General features: G+C 43.0%; 2 protein-coding genes across 2 annotated transcripts in view; both read left to right on the plus strand.

Annotated features, from left to right (window-relative positions):
* ccdc6b (coiled-coil domain containing 6b) overlaps positions 1-5,935 on the plus strand; it is a 94,699-nt gene extending 88,764 nt beyond the window's left edge. The window contains exon 9 of the mRNA XM_063221919.1: positions 2,499-5,935. Coding sequence (XP_063077989.1) covers positions 2,499-2,690 — 192 coding nt within the window. The 3' untranslated portion in view covers positions 2,691-5,935. The remainder of the gene's footprint in view (positions 1-2,498) is intronic.
* A 3,579-nt stretch (positions 5,936-9,514) lies between these two features.
* Positions 9,515-17,488, plus strand: part of slc16a9b (solute carrier family 16 member 9b) — an 8,111-nt gene continuing 137 nt past the window's right edge. The window contains exons 1-7 of the mRNA XM_063221193.1: positions 9,515-9,804; positions 10,510-10,800; positions 11,775-11,918; positions 13,218-13,313; positions 13,835-14,499; positions 14,918-15,218; positions 15,967-17,488. The exon at positions 15,967-17,488 is cut by the window's right edge and continues 137 nt beyond it. Of these exons, the coding sequence (XP_063077263.1) occupies positions 10,599-10,800; positions 11,775-11,918; positions 13,218-13,313; positions 13,835-14,499; positions 14,918-15,218; positions 15,967-16,166 (1,608 nt within the window). The 5' untranslated portion in view covers positions 9,515-9,804; positions 10,510-10,598 and the 3' untranslated portion in view covers positions 16,167-17,488. The remainder of the gene's footprint in view (positions 9,805-10,509; positions 10,801-11,774; positions 11,919-13,217; positions 13,314-13,834; positions 14,500-14,917; positions 15,219-15,966) is intronic.

Here is a 17,488-nt window from a genome sequence, read left to right on the forward strand (position 1 = left end):
TATGCATATACCCTCACTTGCTTGTCTTCACCGGAGTGGTTCTGTATGATGTGTGCTTCCCTCTACCAGCACAGTTTTTCCTGTGTCATTGGCTGCTGAATGAGCCCCAGACTACAAGCCTACAATCCATACCATCAATACTACCAAAATAGAAATGGAACTTTGGCAGGGAAGCGGGGGGGGAGGTGGTCATCTTTGTATATATATAAGAAATATAAGAAAAGCCTATGAAATCCTAAACAAAATGTTAATCTAGACAATTCTAAATTGGAACAAAGAGGAAGGCCATTTAAAGAAAAATGGTTGATTAAAGCTTGGCTAGAGCATGTTTGGAAAAAAAGCCAACATGTTTTGACCCAACAGGGCCTATAAGATACTGTATGTTGAACTGGAGGTGGTTTATGCAGCTAATGCAGCTAATGAAACAATAATAAAGACATGGGGAGCTAGTTCCACTGTGTCTGGTTCCCGTAGCCAACTCCAAATCATAATACAGAGGATGACAATTTAATTTTAAAGCCATTATTACATTTTGGCTAAAAAAGGCCAACAAATGTTGACCTTACAGGGCCTATTTGTTGAACTGGATGCCATTTACGTCTACAGTGGGTGATCATACGACAAAACAATGAGTATGACATTGCTGCATGGAGAAGCTATAGGCCAGCATTTCAGCCATTTATGTTTTGAGAAATTACATAACATTTTACCCATGACATGTATGGTAGTACATTGTAATATATATTTGAAAATGCAGTACAGAAAATCATTTCTGTTTGCAACACACTTTCATTCGTCCTTCATGCAGGGGTCTATGCAATGAAAAAAAATAGGAATTAGGATAAGAATTTAGGAGCACAGTGAAATTGTTAACGCACAAACAAAAAGGGTCTAAGAGAGTAGGCTATGCCTTTTTTCCCCACACACATAGGTGTACACATTTTACATGAGGGGTGTTGGTCACAGGGCCAGTTTTTCAAAATTCCTCCCAGTAAAAGGGCTGAACAACATACCATATTACACATTTATGTCTATATTCACATTCATTTCACATTCATTTCTATATGCAGCCCGATGTCTCCTCTGCTTGTGTCAATGAAGGCTTGTCGCCTAACTCATTATCATACAACTGTAAAACAAAGCGTGGATAGTGTCAGTAAACTCATCCCAACTGTCCCTTCTCTGAAGTTTTTTTTTATTGCTCCTAAACCCAAGTTAATTAGGCCTACAACAACTTGACTAGGCTTTTGATCCCTCTGTCTGTCAAGCACTCATGGTTTTCTCTACAGGATGTATTTACTCCAGGAGGAAAATGCGAAGGAAATCGTTTTTCAAAACGGTTTAAAAAAAAAAAAAAAACGGAAATCGTTCCGTTTTTTTTTTTTTTTTTTTTTCTTCTTTACAAACTATGGCGGCCAAATTCGGCTTGTCGGGATGATATTCTTTCTCTGACGTTTTAAAATTTCCAGACTTACGGCAGATAATAAGCAATAATAATTGACAGGACTTAGGGATTACATTAAGTGGGACTTGCTGGGGCAAGCTCATTTAATAATGCGTGGAAACTACCTGATTGCGGTGTCTGAGTTCTGAAGCCACTGCAATTGAAATGTCGTTTTGTCTAGAGCAATTTAAAGAAAAAATATTCACCTTACAGGGCCCATGTCTTGAACTGGATCCAGCACTAATAAAGAGTATGGGAGCTAGTTGCACTGTGTTTGGTTCCCGTAGCCAGCGTGTCTGGGTGTTGAGGGAACGTGAGGCCAGGGCCAGAGTAAACACTTGAGAGCTGTGTCCTTGTATCGCTATTGGTTACCCAGCAGACTGACCTCATCTGGCCCTGAATGGGGCCCGTATGAGCGTATGAGCTCCTCTCAGATGACCCCAAGCGTATGCGTGGGACAGATTTTCATGTTTGTGTGTCTCTTTCTTTCTTCCTTTCATTCTTTCTTTCCTTCTTTCTTTCTTTCATTCTCTCTCTCTCTCTCTCTCTCTCTCTCTCTCTGTTTTCTCACGCAATCTGTTTTCATGCTTTCTTCTTTCACCCGCCTCCTCTGTTCATCTCTGGCTCTCTGTACTCCCTCTGTGCCTTCTGTGTGGTCCATCTCTCTCTGTCTTTCTATCTCTCTCTCTCTCTCTCTCTCTCTCTCTCTCTCTCTCTCTCTCTCTCTCTCTCTCTCTCTCTCTCCACTTCCCCCATCCATCTTTACTGTCTTTATATCCCAATTTGTGTCTGTCCCTTCTCATTTGTCCCTTCTGAGGTCTATCTTTTTGCATCACTCTCTTCTACTTAACTCGTCCCTCTTCTTTCTCTGCCTGCCTCTTTTGGACTCTTTGTTTCTCTCTATCGCTTTATCGCTCTCTCATCACTCTGTACTTTCTCTGTGTTTTCTATTCATTTTCTTCCATCCCTCTGCATCTACCCCCTTCTCTCTCTCTCTCTCTCTCTCTCTCTCTCTCTCTCTCTCTCTCTCTCTCTCTCTCTCTCTCCACAACAGAGGCCTTCCCCGAGGCGCAGCAACAGTCCAGACAAGTTCAAGCGGCCGACCCCTCCTCCCTCCCCAAACATGCAGTCCAGCATACTCGCAGCCCACCCTCCTCTGGGCCCGCCCAGCCAGTCCTCCGCCGGCCAACCATCAACCTCGCAGCAGCCCCAGCACCCGCCTCCTCAACCGGCACGAGACGCATGATTTGCCGTCATCATCCTTCTGCGCCACCACCTCAGACTTCCCCCTCCTGCTACTCTTCCTCCACCGGATGGGACTGCTCACACTTACACTTGCACGCGTGCGCACACACACACACACAAATGCACACACAAACAAAACAAGCAACTGTGCATCTAGGCCAAAGGCTGAAAACACTCTCCCACGCCAGCCCTCTTATTCTCGCACACACACACACACACACACACACACACACACACACACACACACACACACACACACACACACACACACACACACACACACACACACACACACACACACACTACCCAAATAAACATTTTACCTTGTCGACTTGCACTGAGACCATGCAGGCTTTCCTGTGCATCCATCTCTTGAGAGACAAGGGGGACGCAAAAAAGGGGGTGAAGTGTCGGCTGTTGACATGCAGTAGTTCAGTTGTCATTTTGATGACCACGTCCACATCCTAACCTCTGTGCTTGCAACATTGCAGTCCCTCTTTTTTTAACCCCCCCTGGTATGAATGGCATTAAGACCTCGAAGAACTTCAAAGAAGAAAAGGGATTTTCATTTCATTTCTTTCTGACAGGTTTACATCAATGGCATTAGCTACTATATATATAAACCTACACGACACTCATCACCATCATCATCGACATTTAGTATTGTGCCTGTATGACCTCCTAGAGAAAGTACCTTCCATGATTTAGCTGCTAAAGAACAGAGAGAAATGGTACTGATGAATTTTTCAGACTTTTGAAAGGTACGATTTAACGCCCTCCGCTTTGGCTTTTTCTCAAAACCCCAAAGGTATGTTCATGTGTGTATGCAGTGTCCATGCAGTTTCAGTTGGTTGACTTCAGCTAGAAAAAAATCTGTGTGAAGAGGGTGGTTGCAGTAGCTGACAGCAGAAAGTAGTGTTGGAGGCCTTTAAAGGTGTGTGTGGTTGTTTTTTCTTCCCTTTGTGCATTAACAATTGAAGGTAGTTGAGTTGTCTCTGCACCCCATTTGAATGAGTTTGACAATGAGCTTGACAGTTGACCTGTACAGTGAATGAGTGCAAGAGATAGCTTCTGACCCTGTAGAGTCTGGAGCGTTAGACCCTTATTTAGAAAGAAATAATAAAAACGGGGTCCCCTTGGTTTGTAGGGTTCAGCTTGTGGGGCCCCTTTACGAATCTTCAGGATTGAGGCTTGATATTTTTGTAGTGATGCTGCTGGTGAACTACTAGACTTTTTTGTCTTTAAATCCTCAACATGGTTTAAATAAGCAACATGGCATCATGACAAGTTAGCCGATTTTGAATCGGCTGTTGCGTTTGTGCACAATGCCTTTGCAAGTTAACACATGGCTCCACAACGCCTTGAGACAGGTATGGATTAGGGATGGTTTTGGTCTGGGCACAATTTCGCATTTTTTTCACAATTTTCGCATTTTTTTCGCAATTTTTGCTGTTTTTGGCAAAGGTAAAGAAGCAGAAATATTGCTTTACTGACAGGTTAGGGTTAGGCATGGTTTTGGGTTGGGCAGAGAAGATCTTTTTCGCAGTTAGCAACAGAAATTTGCTGTAGCAGCAGAAAATAACAACACATTGGGAAAACTGTGCAAACATCATCACTTGACAAAAATGCATATGTGCCTTTCCACTGCGTTTGAGGAGCACGACTTAACTTGAAAAGGCGTTGCACCACAACACAGAATGCACTAGCGTGAGCTACATACACCTGTACATGATGCCAGTCTGAAATAAGTCACAAGTAACGACAGTCATATCCTCAGTAGGAAATTACGCAGGAAGCTCTGTTGGCATGTACGAATACTATATCTTTCTACAGGAAAGCACTTTCTCTGAAACCTCATTTTTGTTATTTGGAGTCTCGTTGGCCTGTGGTATGAAAATGAGCAGAAGAATCACAGTAGGGATATTATCTTATAAGACTGTACTCTAGCTTCTCCACTGGTACCACTGTGATGTTCATGCAGACTTCCATGTGACCCTTCATATGGCAGGAGAACCGATCAAGATCACTCGTGACTGTAAATAAGATGGATTGTCTTTTGAATGTTTTGTAAGTTCTAAAACAGGGGGGGGGGACTTTTCCATGAATGTGTTGCTAATGTTGTCTTAAGATTCTGTCATGTCTAAGACGGTAGTAGACCGACAAAACTTTCATGTCTCCCTTTATGTCAGACTGACTCATGAGAAGAACAACACAAAGCACTTACGTAGACAAAAAATATTTTCTCTCTCTCTTTCTCTCTCTCTCTCTTTCTCTCTCTCTCTCTCTCTCTCTCTCTCTCTCTCTCTCTCTCTCTCTCTTATTTATTGTAGTGTCTGTAAAAAAAAACTCCATTATAAAATCAAACCTAAGCAAATGCAATAGCAAAACCCAAGCAAAGATCTTGCAAAGTTTGAACTGGTGACATGAGTTACATCTGTGACAACAACAAAAAAAACACTGAAAGGAAGATGTTTCAACATACTGCTAATTTTCATTCTCCTCTTGTTTTATTTTTGTCTGTCTTTGTTTCTATTCCATATGCCCATGGCAACACTGTGGCCTGTTCACTCAAATACACTCAAGCGCAAGCACACAACACTTCTCTTGTGGGATTGTTATGGTTCACACCCCCATGACCGTGGTGGTGTTGGTGTGTGACCAACCGCAACTAACAATGACACAAATGAATTGTTTCATTGGTAGATGAAGGAGTGTGTGCTGTGTTGGTGCTTTATTTTTTTTATTTATTTTTTTTCATAACAGTGGCACAAGGACACTCTATATGCGGATTTATATTTGTTTTTGTTTTTAGTTAGCGCTTTTGGGAGGGTGAGGAATTGATTGTCTGGTTTGGGAGTCAGTGTTATTGTCAGATGATATATTGTAAACCTTTTTTATACGTTTGCCTTGTAAATATGCTTTATTTGATTGTTGAAAAAAGTTTTAAAAGGATGTGTTCAACACATTTCATGGTTTTACCAGAACTCACATCAGGTTTTTTCTCTTTTTCCTCAGACTGTTTTCTTTTCCGTTTATTTGTTAGTCTTTGTTTTGTTCTTTTCTCTCTGGTAAAATATGTTAATTTCAAGACTGTTGACAAATGAATGTAAAGTTTTGCTTGTGTATAGCCCTCATTATCGGATGGATCACCTTGGAGCCTTAACTCACTGTGGTATCTTCGAAAAAATGTAAGCATAATCTAGCTTATCCCCACATCAAAACAATTAAACGCCTTAACATGTGGTCCATGTTCTGTCACTGGTACTTATTATACACCACTTTGTCTAAAGCAACCAGGGGAGTATACCAAGAACCTGGCTAAGTTATTAGTAAACCAGGTTAAAAGTTGACCTTGAGGTTGTGGTAAATCATCTAATACAGGGATGGGGAGTCTTTTTCATTCGAGAGCCCACTTCAAATTCCTCCAAGGGCCATAGAAGTACTCCAAGGGCTGTACTATGAACACAAACCAGGATTTTCCCCTGCACTTAAGGCCAATATTGAAGGCCACCTTTAAAACAGGCCACACCTTCTCTAGGTCCCCTGAATATAAAATTGTATGCCCAAAACGTCATATGTCATGTGAAAGCCCGATTGGGAAATTCCAACTCCCATTGTCATTATGACAGCACTCCACAGCACACAAGTGTTCACTGCACACAACAAAATTGCATTTATGCCTCACCCATGCAAGGGGGCAGCCCTCAATGGCGCCCCAAGGGAGCAGTGTGGCGGGACGGTACCATGCTCAGGGTACCTCAGTCATGGAGGAGAGCACTGGTTAATTACTCCCCCCACCAACCTGGCGGGTCAGGAGTCGAACCGGCAACCTTTGGGCTACAAGTTTGACACCCTAATCGCTTACCCATGACTGCTCATGAAGGTGCATAACGTTAAAATTATGTCAGGGGCCGGATAAAACGGTAAACGGCCCTCGAGACATAGGTTCCCCACCCCTGATCTACTAGAAGTCCCAATAGATGCACCGGTGTCATTTAATCAAGTGAAAATAAAATAACTCCATGCCACGTTTTGGTGCTTTGGTGGTATGAGCATTCTAATTAGCCAGAAATAAAAATCCATTGAAAATCAATGGGATGATATACCTGGTGAGTTAGAATGCCCATAACACCAAAACGTGGCATGGAAAACTTTGGGGTATGAGGGGAGGAGGGAATAGGGAAGTGTGGGTTCACCAGATAAAAAATAAAAAAAAATAAAAAACAACGGACAGGAAAGCATCAAGGATATATGGGCTTCCATGACTCCCATGCAATGCCACTGCCATTGACTTCAATTATAAACGCATCATGGCAGTGATTAAGGCAAAGAGATTCCTAACAGGTATGGAACATTCTCAAGTAATTTAGAAAGTATTACATTTCAACTGATTTGATGTGACCTGAATTTCTTTCTTATTTTCTGGAGAAAATGATTTCTTCACAATATTCTAATTCCTCAATTCATGGTTTTTGTGAGAGCTTGAAGCCCAAAATATGTAGGCAAATGATTGGAATAGTAAAATGTCGGCCAGGAGTCTACAATCAATGAAAGTTGATTAACGTTTTCCTGATATAAGTTTTTACGCAGGAGCTGTACTTGAGAGTGAATATTTGCTTTGGCAATTCTCTTCCTTGGTGTGTCATGGCATTTGTGAAAATATTTCTGTTCCGGATGTACAAGCAGACATTGGCAGGTAGGCTGCATCATGAGGGGCCATTTTCACTCAATCTAGTCTTCAAAATAATGCCTATGTCAAAGTAAAAGTTTACTTTTGTCTATTGTCAAAGATCTATGTAACAGGGTCAGCACAGACGTTTGAAATTGTGTTTGACCAGCTTCCAATCATCTAAACATATACTGTAGATAAGACACTGACAATAATGACACACGCACACAATGTGCAGTACAAACTAACATAGGCCTACTAAAACGTATGAATTTAGGCCCTACATCCTTTCTCTGACCCAATTCACTCACAATACACACGCACACACTGCAGTAAAAACACAAACATACTGATACATACATGTACAATAAATACACACACACACACACACACACACACACACACACACACACACAATCACTCATAGCAGCAGAAAGCTCAATCAGTGGTCATATAGGTAGGCACAGGTGCTTGCCCTGACATTCAGTTGGGGCATAATACTGAGACTTTTTCTCGCACAGGACATGGTGGTATACATTTGTGGCACAAAATCTCACAGGATGTGAACACGCCTTACATGGTGTCATCTTTCTTGGAAACAAACTTGTCTTCCTCCTTTTTCATTTACTCTCAATTATCTTCTAAATGTCTTACGCAAATTGGTTGGCTCCTGATTAATGATGTAGTATACCTTCACAATGCCTGCGCCTTTCGGTGTATTGTGGTTAAAACGATGTTGAATTTGTGAGCAAATAAATCAGCCGTAACTGTAATAGGTTTACAGAGTAATCTTCGAAACATGGGTGGCCTGACACACCATTTCCTTGCTGTCATGATCCTATACCAGGCTCCTGTGGTTTGCATTAGTGTCAGCGAATGCTGCTTTGTTCTCCTGTTTGCCAGAAACGCTCAGTCTAGTGCAATTGACTGGCTGAAGACCCAACGTCCTTGGTGGGGAACTGCTGTAGGCTACAGTTACAGTAGCATGCTTGGTCTCCAGCTGTCACGCACATTATTGCGCTGCGCTGCGCTGCGCTGCGTCACTCTGCAAAGCCCCGCAGACGGTGGTGCGCTAGCCTATTTCCCGAGCGTCCCCCTCACGTGAGGAAGCAAGGCGACATCAAAGAGGACCCACCTCCGAAGAGGCGTGCCCAAGATTGAGTCATGCGAGCGGGCGAGCAGACGCGCGTCGTTGCGCATCCTCTATCCAGCCATTTTCAGGCGAGTATTTCGACTGGAAATGTCGAAATAATCTGCCACGACGTATCGTGTTTCACATATTTTAATTTCTTAAAGTTGCGGTGTCCACCCTCTTTCTCAGTATTCTGCAAAGGAGAGGGACAAGCGCGCGCAACCTCAAACCACTGAAGTAGGCGAGACTGTAAACAATGACGTCATGCCGGTTATAAACCTTTGAATTATATAGGTATCGAAATGTCAATAAACACAACATTCCAAATATAGCTTTCTGTCGGGATGTCCTGAAAGGATGCTTTGGTCTCATTCGCATCCTTCCCCCACCTTAGCAACCCCCACAACTGCACGTGTATTGTCATCAACCGGTTTGGACTGGAACGGCAGTGGTGTCAAATGAGACACAGCGCCTCTGCGGTTGGAAGCATGCACGTGGCATGTGTTTATATCCAGTACCACTGCCTAGATGAATCAGGTTATTGAAATTTGTGTCCCAAGGGTATACGATACTATATAGTAAGCATCATTTTGATGACCCTCAAGCACACACATGGAGCAATGCTTTATCAGGTTTGATTTGAAAAGAACTTCTAGAATCTGGTGTAGGCCAAGCTATATTCTCGTGTAAGGGAAAATAATTGTAGGTCTGTATGTAAAACTGTAAACATGGATATGAACATACATTATGGAAGGCAAGAAAGTGTATGGTTAAGCATTTGGGAACTGTGGAACAGGAATAAACCCCATCGCATGCCCATATACCTACCAGGAAGAAGTCCATTGCATCAGTCAGCGGTCACCTCAATTGAGGTTAAAATATATCAAATCTAAGTAACTATTGAATGTTTTATGTATGGAGAATTAATATAGTGTTTCTCATGACCCAAAACGACTACTCATCCTTTGATGTTAATGGCAGCTGTGCTTATAACCAGTCTTAAAAGAGGAGGAAGTTGGGCATTGGAATAGGCAGACCAGCGAGAACAGCTTCAAACCGGTTCCAACACCCGGCAACAAAAGCCGCTACAGCAACCTTCCCCCTCACTTGCCTCAGCTACCGCTACTAGAGTGCGCGAGAGGATGTTACTGCTCAGAAGATGCTGTTGCACTAGTGTTATAGCCATCTGTCTTAACACGTAATGATATTGAAAGTTTTTGTCGAGGTCTAGCGGTCAGCAAGCCGTTTCCAACTGGCTACTTTGAAGCTGGCCGAATAGAAAAAAGTATTTCTGCAGGTGGCTGGAATTTTGAGGTAAGATTTGAACTATTTTCCAACAAAATTGTGTTTGGTGTTGTAGTAATTATTCCCTTGTTCTTTTACGATCCACTTTTAATAGATGAGCGCCATTTGCCTATTTTTCCTTCAATGTTATTGTACAGTGGCACGAAATTATTAAGATGGTGTATCCGTCTTGTCATTGCGAGGAGTTCAGCCATTTTATACATTATACGTGTTTTGGCGCTCTATGTATTTGTAGAAGTTGTTTTCACCCTACATAAATTAATCACAAAATGCACATATTGGACCGCAAACTTAGTTTTGCGCTCCGTCAGTGCAGTGCGCCCGGTGCGCGCAATTGATTGGCTCCTTTGGAGAACAAGGGTAACCGCACGGGATGCACTCTCCTCGCTCATTCAAAAGTAAATGGGAGAACGCTGAGTGGACAAAAAACTTGTACACTCTTACTGTACACCAGGGTGCGGTTTTCGGGGACATAAACGACGTTTATTTATGAATATAGAAACAATATATATTGTATAACGATTTAACCAATTATTATTTTTTGTGTTTTTTTATGATATTATGATTTCCCCTCTTTTTTCCATGTGCATTTTTTGCAAAAAAAACTCTTTTTAACCTATTAGTGATATTATTGTTATAATTATAATAATAATAATAACAATAATAATGTGCAATAACATGATCCTCCCCCACACCACCTTTGTCTCTCCTCAGGGACAAGAGCAACAAAGAAAACATTAGACCACCCTCTCCACCTCACCATACAAACTACCACCACCACCAACAACAACAACATCAACAAAATGACTCTTCAGAGCAAGAAGGCCCTGGACGGCGGCTGGGGATGGGCTGTGGTGACCGCATCTTTCCTGGCCCTCCTCCTGGCCTACGGGTCCCCCCAGTCCGTGGGCGTGCTCTACCCAGAGTGGCTCAGCGTCTACCAGGAGGGTAAAGGCATGACGGCCTGGGTGGGCTCCCTGGTATCTGGTGTCGGCCTGATTGCAAGTGAGTTAAACGCGTGGGTGTGGGCTGTTTTTGAACCTGCCAGAAAGCCTTTAATCCATGTGCTTGAGGTGTAGGTGGATGGGTGGATGGGGTGGTTGCACACCATAACTATGTCTCTGAGTGCAATGATAACATGAGAAGCACTACTTCAAGGGGAATTGAAGTTCGTGAGTGACACTTGGGGAAAGAAGTGAGTCAGATGCATGCATGGGCAAATTTGGGCTACTGTAGACCAATAAGAGGCCTCCATAATCAAGAGCCTCTAATTGTAGGCCAGCAAAAACAAGATGCTGTTTTTTTGCCTGTCGGTGTCCTTGTCAATATAAAAGCAATAACCAACACGTATCCCAAGTGCCATGACACAGTGGACTGACCTCAATCAATTGTTCTTCATTGTCACTCCAGTCTGACAGAAGTGATGTAGCCTCACCTTACATGGGTATTCAAGAGCGAGCGGCATTCAATTTTGCAACTGATCTACCCATTGCATTCCAATCAATAACCATGAAGCTGCTCCGTCAATAGCTCTGCCAGTGCTGGTACAATGGTCCACCAATGTTATCAGCGATGCACTTGTGCCTTGTGGGCTCACAGACACAGAGTTGAACAGAAGTAGGCCACATAAAACCATCATGTATAATTGCACAAGAGGTAATCCCCAGAAGGTTTGGAATGTATGGAAAGGCATAGAAACCTGCACTTTGTTTACGTCTGTTGCCATAGTGCCAGTGTTGCCACGGAGGGTTTCAGTTGCCTGAGCAGTCAGCAATGTTATATTGTGTAGGCCTATGCATTTAAATGAACAGACGCTCATAGGCTGGCCAATGGTTTCCTATTGTTGTGGTTCATTTTGATTTCATTTTGATGTACCTCTTCAATAAGCAACTATCTCTCTTGTCTTGTCTCCTCTTTCTCTTTTCTATTCTCTTAATTTCACTCTCCTCCTCTCCTCTCCTCTCCTCTCGTCTCCAAAGGTCCTATATGCAGTGCATGTGTGGTGAACTTCGGAGCCCGGCCGGTTACCATCTTCAGTGGCGTCATGGTCGCGGGCGGCCTGATGCTCAGCGCTTTTGCACCCAACATCCCCTTCCTCATCTTCTCCTATGGCATAGTCGTCGGTAAGTGAGCTAGAGCAGGGGTGCCTGCCGACAGAGGGGGGAACGTACAAAAATTCTAAGGGCCGGATTAATGCACAGGCTGGATATGGCTGCAGCCTAGGGGACGCCCCCACCCGCCAGATTGGTCAATGGGGGGAAACAATTTTGCTGAATTGCAAAATCTGGCTCTGCCATCCAGTCGCTCTAGGTACTCCCAGTCAAGATTGTTCTCCGTTGTGGTTCCCAAGTGGTGGAACAGTCTCCCAGAGGCAGCAAGACTAAGCACCTCTCTTGCAGCCTTCAAGAAACAACTAAAGACATTCCTCTTTCGAGAGAATCTACTAGACTAATGATTGAACTGGCCTTGCCCCAGGGCAGAATCCTGACATTATGTTTAGTTTAGTTTAGTTTGTGAGTGTGTGTTTGTGTGTGTGTGTTCTCATTATTTCCTCTTTATTTAAAAAAAAAAAAAAAAAAAAAAAAAAAACTAACCCCTCTTTGTAATTGCACTTGTTGTTCTGTATATCTCCTGTGCACTTTGTATTTGCTTGTGATGTTGGCTTGATTATGTCCTCTTCTGAAAGTCGCTTTGGTTATAAAGCGTCTGCCAAATGCAATGTAATGTAATGTAATGAATTGCAGATGCAGTTACGAGAAATATATCTCTTGTTAATTCTCCTCTCTATAGTTGGCAGACTTAATTTATAATTCATAAGATATAAGACATTAATAAGATAAGGTTCTAATAGTATTACCTTGTATTACCTAGTATTCAGTGCTGCTGAACCAGAGTCACCCATTACTTTTATAATGCATGTGCGATGCATTACATTTGCGACACAATTAAGTACACAAGGACAATTAAGTAATTAAGGTGAGTAATTAAGGACACACATCAGTGTGTTTACAATGCACACGCAGTAAATTACATTAGCATTACACTTGGCAGATGCTTCTAAACTGTGCGACATCTAAATAGAGGGCACAAATCAGAGCACAAGCAGAGCACATATAGTAGAGTTCAGAGGTAGATACTGTAAGTAGTTAGCTACAGACAAATGGAATTAATACCTGAAGGTCAATAAGGGTAAAACCACACAGCACACCTGTTTTGCTTTTTTTTGTGGGGAGGGGGAGGGTGGAATGGAATGTGAGTAGTGTGACGCTGGTTAGTGGGTCACTGGTTGGCGTGCTGCTCTCTCTGTACTGTGTGAGTCAGTCAAAAGAAGAACGAGGGCAAGAGGAGCAGCATTGTCTTCCTGTAATCCCGCTGTGTCAGTTGTGTCATGTATTCAGATGCTTTATCGTGTTGCTTTTCAGGACTAGGCTGTGGGCTTGTCTATGCTGCTACCATGACAATCACCTGTCAGTATTTCGATAAGAGACGTGGCCTGGCCCTTGGTATCGTCTCAACAGGTATGTGCCCCGCCATACACGCATCGTTTCACATTTAACGTTTCACTTAATCCAATACGCATGTCAGATTTCATTCCATCTATTGCTATCTGCTACCCCAGAGTGTTGACATTGTCGGCTGAATGACAGCCGAGGGTGTGTGTGGTAGCTGTGAGATAGCTGGGAGAGAGTGATTTTCTTTGTCTTCGTTCTTAATCACATCTGCGTTGCTGACGTTTTTTTCTTGTGTGTTTTTGCACATTCCTTTTTGTGTTTGCCAGCTTTGGTTCTCATGTGCTGTTGAATGTCAGGGTGGCCCCACAGTTAGTCAGTGGGTACATGTTTGCATACGAATGCAGGCATTCAAAATATTGGGAAGGAAATGTCAAACACAGCACTGTGTACTTGTGACAGACAAACCAGCGTCAAGACAAAGAAATTAGGTTTCTATCAGTCTCTCCCTCCAATTACCATTGACTATAATGTTGACCTAAACTAAACTCTCTCTCTCTCTCTCTCTCTCTCTCTCTCTCTCTCTCCAGGTACCAGTGCTGGAGGCTTCCTGTATGCCACGGGCCAGGGCGAGCTGATCGAGCTGTTCGGCCTGCACGGCTGCCTGCTCATCATCGGCTCGCTGGCCCTCAACATCATTGCCTGCGCCGGGCTGATGAGGCCCCTCAACCTACCCGCCTACTACCTCAAACAGAAAGCTGCCGCCCTGGAGAAGGCCAAAGAGCTGGAGCTGGAGCTGGAAAAGGAGGTGGAGGAGAAGGAGAGCCAGCTCCTGGAGAAGGTGGTGGTGGTGAGCTCAGACCCTGACCCCGCCAAGCCACCATCAACACCATCAACAACGGTGACCACAACTGAGAAGACCGCGGAGGACCCTCTGATCTCCAAGAGGGATGGAGATAAACACTCGACTCCTCTTCCTCCTCCTCATCCTCTGCCACCACCACCACAGTTCGAGAGGAGCTTCTCCATCTGCGCCGTGCTGGTGGAGGTCATCAAGAAGAAGCAACGCTCCTACTCGTCGTACGCACACGCCATGGCCGAGCTGTTCCGCGACCGGGTCTTCGGCATGCTGTGCGTGGCCTGCTTCCTCTTCAGCCTGGGGGCCTTCCCACCTCTCCTCTTCCTGGAGGACGTGGCCCAAAGCAGCGGGCTGGCCGAAGGCCTCAGCCTCTTCCCCCTGGTCTCCATTGTGCAGGTGGCGTGCCGCTATGCCTTTTTATTAATGCATTGAATTGAATACAATTTCACATGTGTCGATGACTTTTATTTCTTTCTACTGTTTTGCTACTTATCTTGCTGCCGTTTTAGCATACGACTAGTTTAGCATTCTGTACTGTAAAATGACTTTGGGTATCTTCATAGGTGCTACAAATAAAATCTATCATTATTATTAATAATAATAATCATTAATTAGTTTATTTATGTATTTATTAGTAGTAGTTATTATTATTTTTTAATTGCTATTATTATTATTATTATTATTGTTTATTGATTGATTGATTTATTAATATATTATTTTGTTATTATTATTGTTATTATTATTATTATTATTATTATTATTATTATTATTATTATTGTCGTTGTTATTTAAAATGTATTATTATTGTTATCAGGTGGCCAGTATGATGGGCAAGCTGGGTCTGGGCGCCATGACCGACATCCGCTGGATGAATAGCGTGCACCTGTACGCGGCCACGGCGGTAGGGGCGGGGCTGGCACTGCTGGCCATCCCACTGACCAAGAGCTACGCGGGGCTGCAGGTCATCTCGGCAGCCATCGGCTTCATGTCGGGCAACTGGTCCATCACGCCGTACGCTACCGCAACCGTTGTGGGCATTGAACGGCTGACGGAGGCGCACGGTATTCTCATGTTCTTTGGCGGCTTCGGAATCATGCTGGGGCCACCTGTTGTAGGTAAGACGCCATTTTGAATCTTTTTTTAATTATACATTTATTTATTTGTTTAGATTTTTTCGTGGCTTTTTCAGTCATGACAGTTGGAGAGAGACAGGAAACTAGACAGGAGAGAGAGACAGGGAAAGATCAGGAAATTACCCGGAATTACCCGGACCCGGAAATTACCCGGAATTGAAATCGGGTTGCCAGCATAGAAGTCCTGTGCCCAGCCATGGCTGGGCCATCATTTTAACTGATTGAGTAATTTCCGGACCCGGCTCTGGCTCAAACTGTTAGGGTATTGACTGTTTACGCTGGGGAACAGAGTTCAATTCCATCCCGAGGTCATTTCCCGATCCTACCTCATCTCTCTCTCCCATCTCGCTTCCTGTCACCTCCTCCCACTGTCCTATCAAATAAAGGCATAATAAAGGTAAAGGCATTTTTAGACATCAGGTAATCTCATTTAGCCTCCCGTTGTTCGTACAGAAGGAAAGACAACATTTTAGTTCTAATGATACAGAGAAGCAAAGAAAGTAATATTTTTAATTAATTACAAACCATCACTCAAATTTAAATAAGACCAAAAGACCAACCTATTGTTTGGCCTTGTTTAATAAAAATCAACCTAGCATGAACAGTAGCTTTGCTTCAGATGAGGCAAAATAACTAGCTGAAATAAGCAAATAACTGTACCGTATGATAGCTCCTCCCAGCCCTGTCCCTCACCTTGTGTTTTCCCCCTTGTCTCCTCTGTCCTTCACAGGTTCCTTCTTTGACTATATGCAGTCCTACGACTTGGCCTTCTACTTCAGTGGTGTGTGTGTGCTGCTGGGTGGCTCTCTCCTCATCATCTCCGCTCTGCCCTGCTGGGCCAGGCAGAGGGGAGAGGGACAAGAAACGCGCCACACAGACCAAGAACAACAGCAAAAATACAAAGAAGACCTTGTGGCCGCCGTAGCCTGAACAATCACATCGCCGTTAAAAAAAACAACAACAACAACAAAAACGCACACACCATTCTAAGGTGTTTGAACAAATGAAGAGCTCTTTTTCAAAATACTATATATTCATTTTCAAAAAATATTCAAAGCAAATGTAAGAATGTTGCATTCAAATGGCTTTTATAGCATTTTTGGGAAAAAGCTCTTCAAGTCTATACAGCGATAACCTGCCTCTTTGTGGTTGATGGGCGGGATGGGGATGGGTAGGGGAATTTTTAAGTCAGGGTAAAGGAAAAAAGTGTCATTTTATTTTTCTCCTTACATGCATTTTAAAGTTTAATTCTTGAAATGTCAGAAAGCTGTTTCAGCTGAACTCAGCCAAAACTGTTAAAGCGTTCAGCATGTTTGATTATTTGACAGGTTTTTTTTTTTCATTTCTCAACCAAGGGGACCTTAATGTCTGCTGGTTTTGCAGGGTTCTGTTTTATATGGCCTTGTTTTAGGAGGCCACCAGAACATTTTCACACTGACCTTTGGTCTTTTATTCAAAAGCTAAATGACATTTTAATATGTTTACAGTTACCGATGCTGTAGAGTTACCACAAAGACATGGATGATTTCCTTACTAAACATCTGAATGCAGTAACACTAAAAATGTAAGGCCATGCTGTATTGAGAAAAAATGTTGAGCTTTCACCCGTTCTTTCTTGCTGACAAGCGTACAGTATGTATGCAAAGACAAACAGAAAACAATGAGTGTGAGTAGTTAGCAGTGTGTTGAGTTTTTTAATCATTACTTTTATTTCTATTTTTGCATTTTATCTTGTATGTCTAAGTTACCAAAGTGAGTCTTGTTTTAGCTAAGCCTTTTTGACTGATAGATTGACTGACGAAGCCTTACAGTCACTTAAGAATAGAGTAGAAGAAACCGTATTGGTGCCCCTCTCTTCTCTTTCTAAACCAAGCACATTTCACCCCTCTTTTATGTCATTGTCCACCAGTATTTTCACTGGGCCAATTTATGTGTTTGTTTATTTGTTTTGTTTTAATCTTTTGTTTACCTGTCGATCTAAATAAGCAAGATGTATGAAGCAATATGTATGACGCACATACCGCAAGGTGACCGGATGTGTACACCGTATGCGCTCATTGTATGTTTTTTTTATTATTATTAGACACTGCTGTTCATTTTGTTTGCTTTGTATAGCTGGCTATCAGCCAGTGTAAGTCTGCGGTTTTGCAATACGTGCACTGATGGGGTTTGTGGCTGCTGTTACTTGTATTTTGGACATTCCCTTCCCCCCACCCCCACAACGTGACCCTGAACACATTGTTTTTACTTGA

This window comes from Engraulis encrasicolus, chromosome 17 (genome assembly GCF_034702125.1).
Source record: "Engraulis encrasicolus isolate BLACKSEA-1 chromosome 17, IST_EnEncr_1.0, whole genome shotgun sequence".
NCBI lineage: Eukaryota > Metazoa > Chordata > Actinopteri > Clupeiformes > Engraulidae > Engraulis > Engraulis encrasicolus.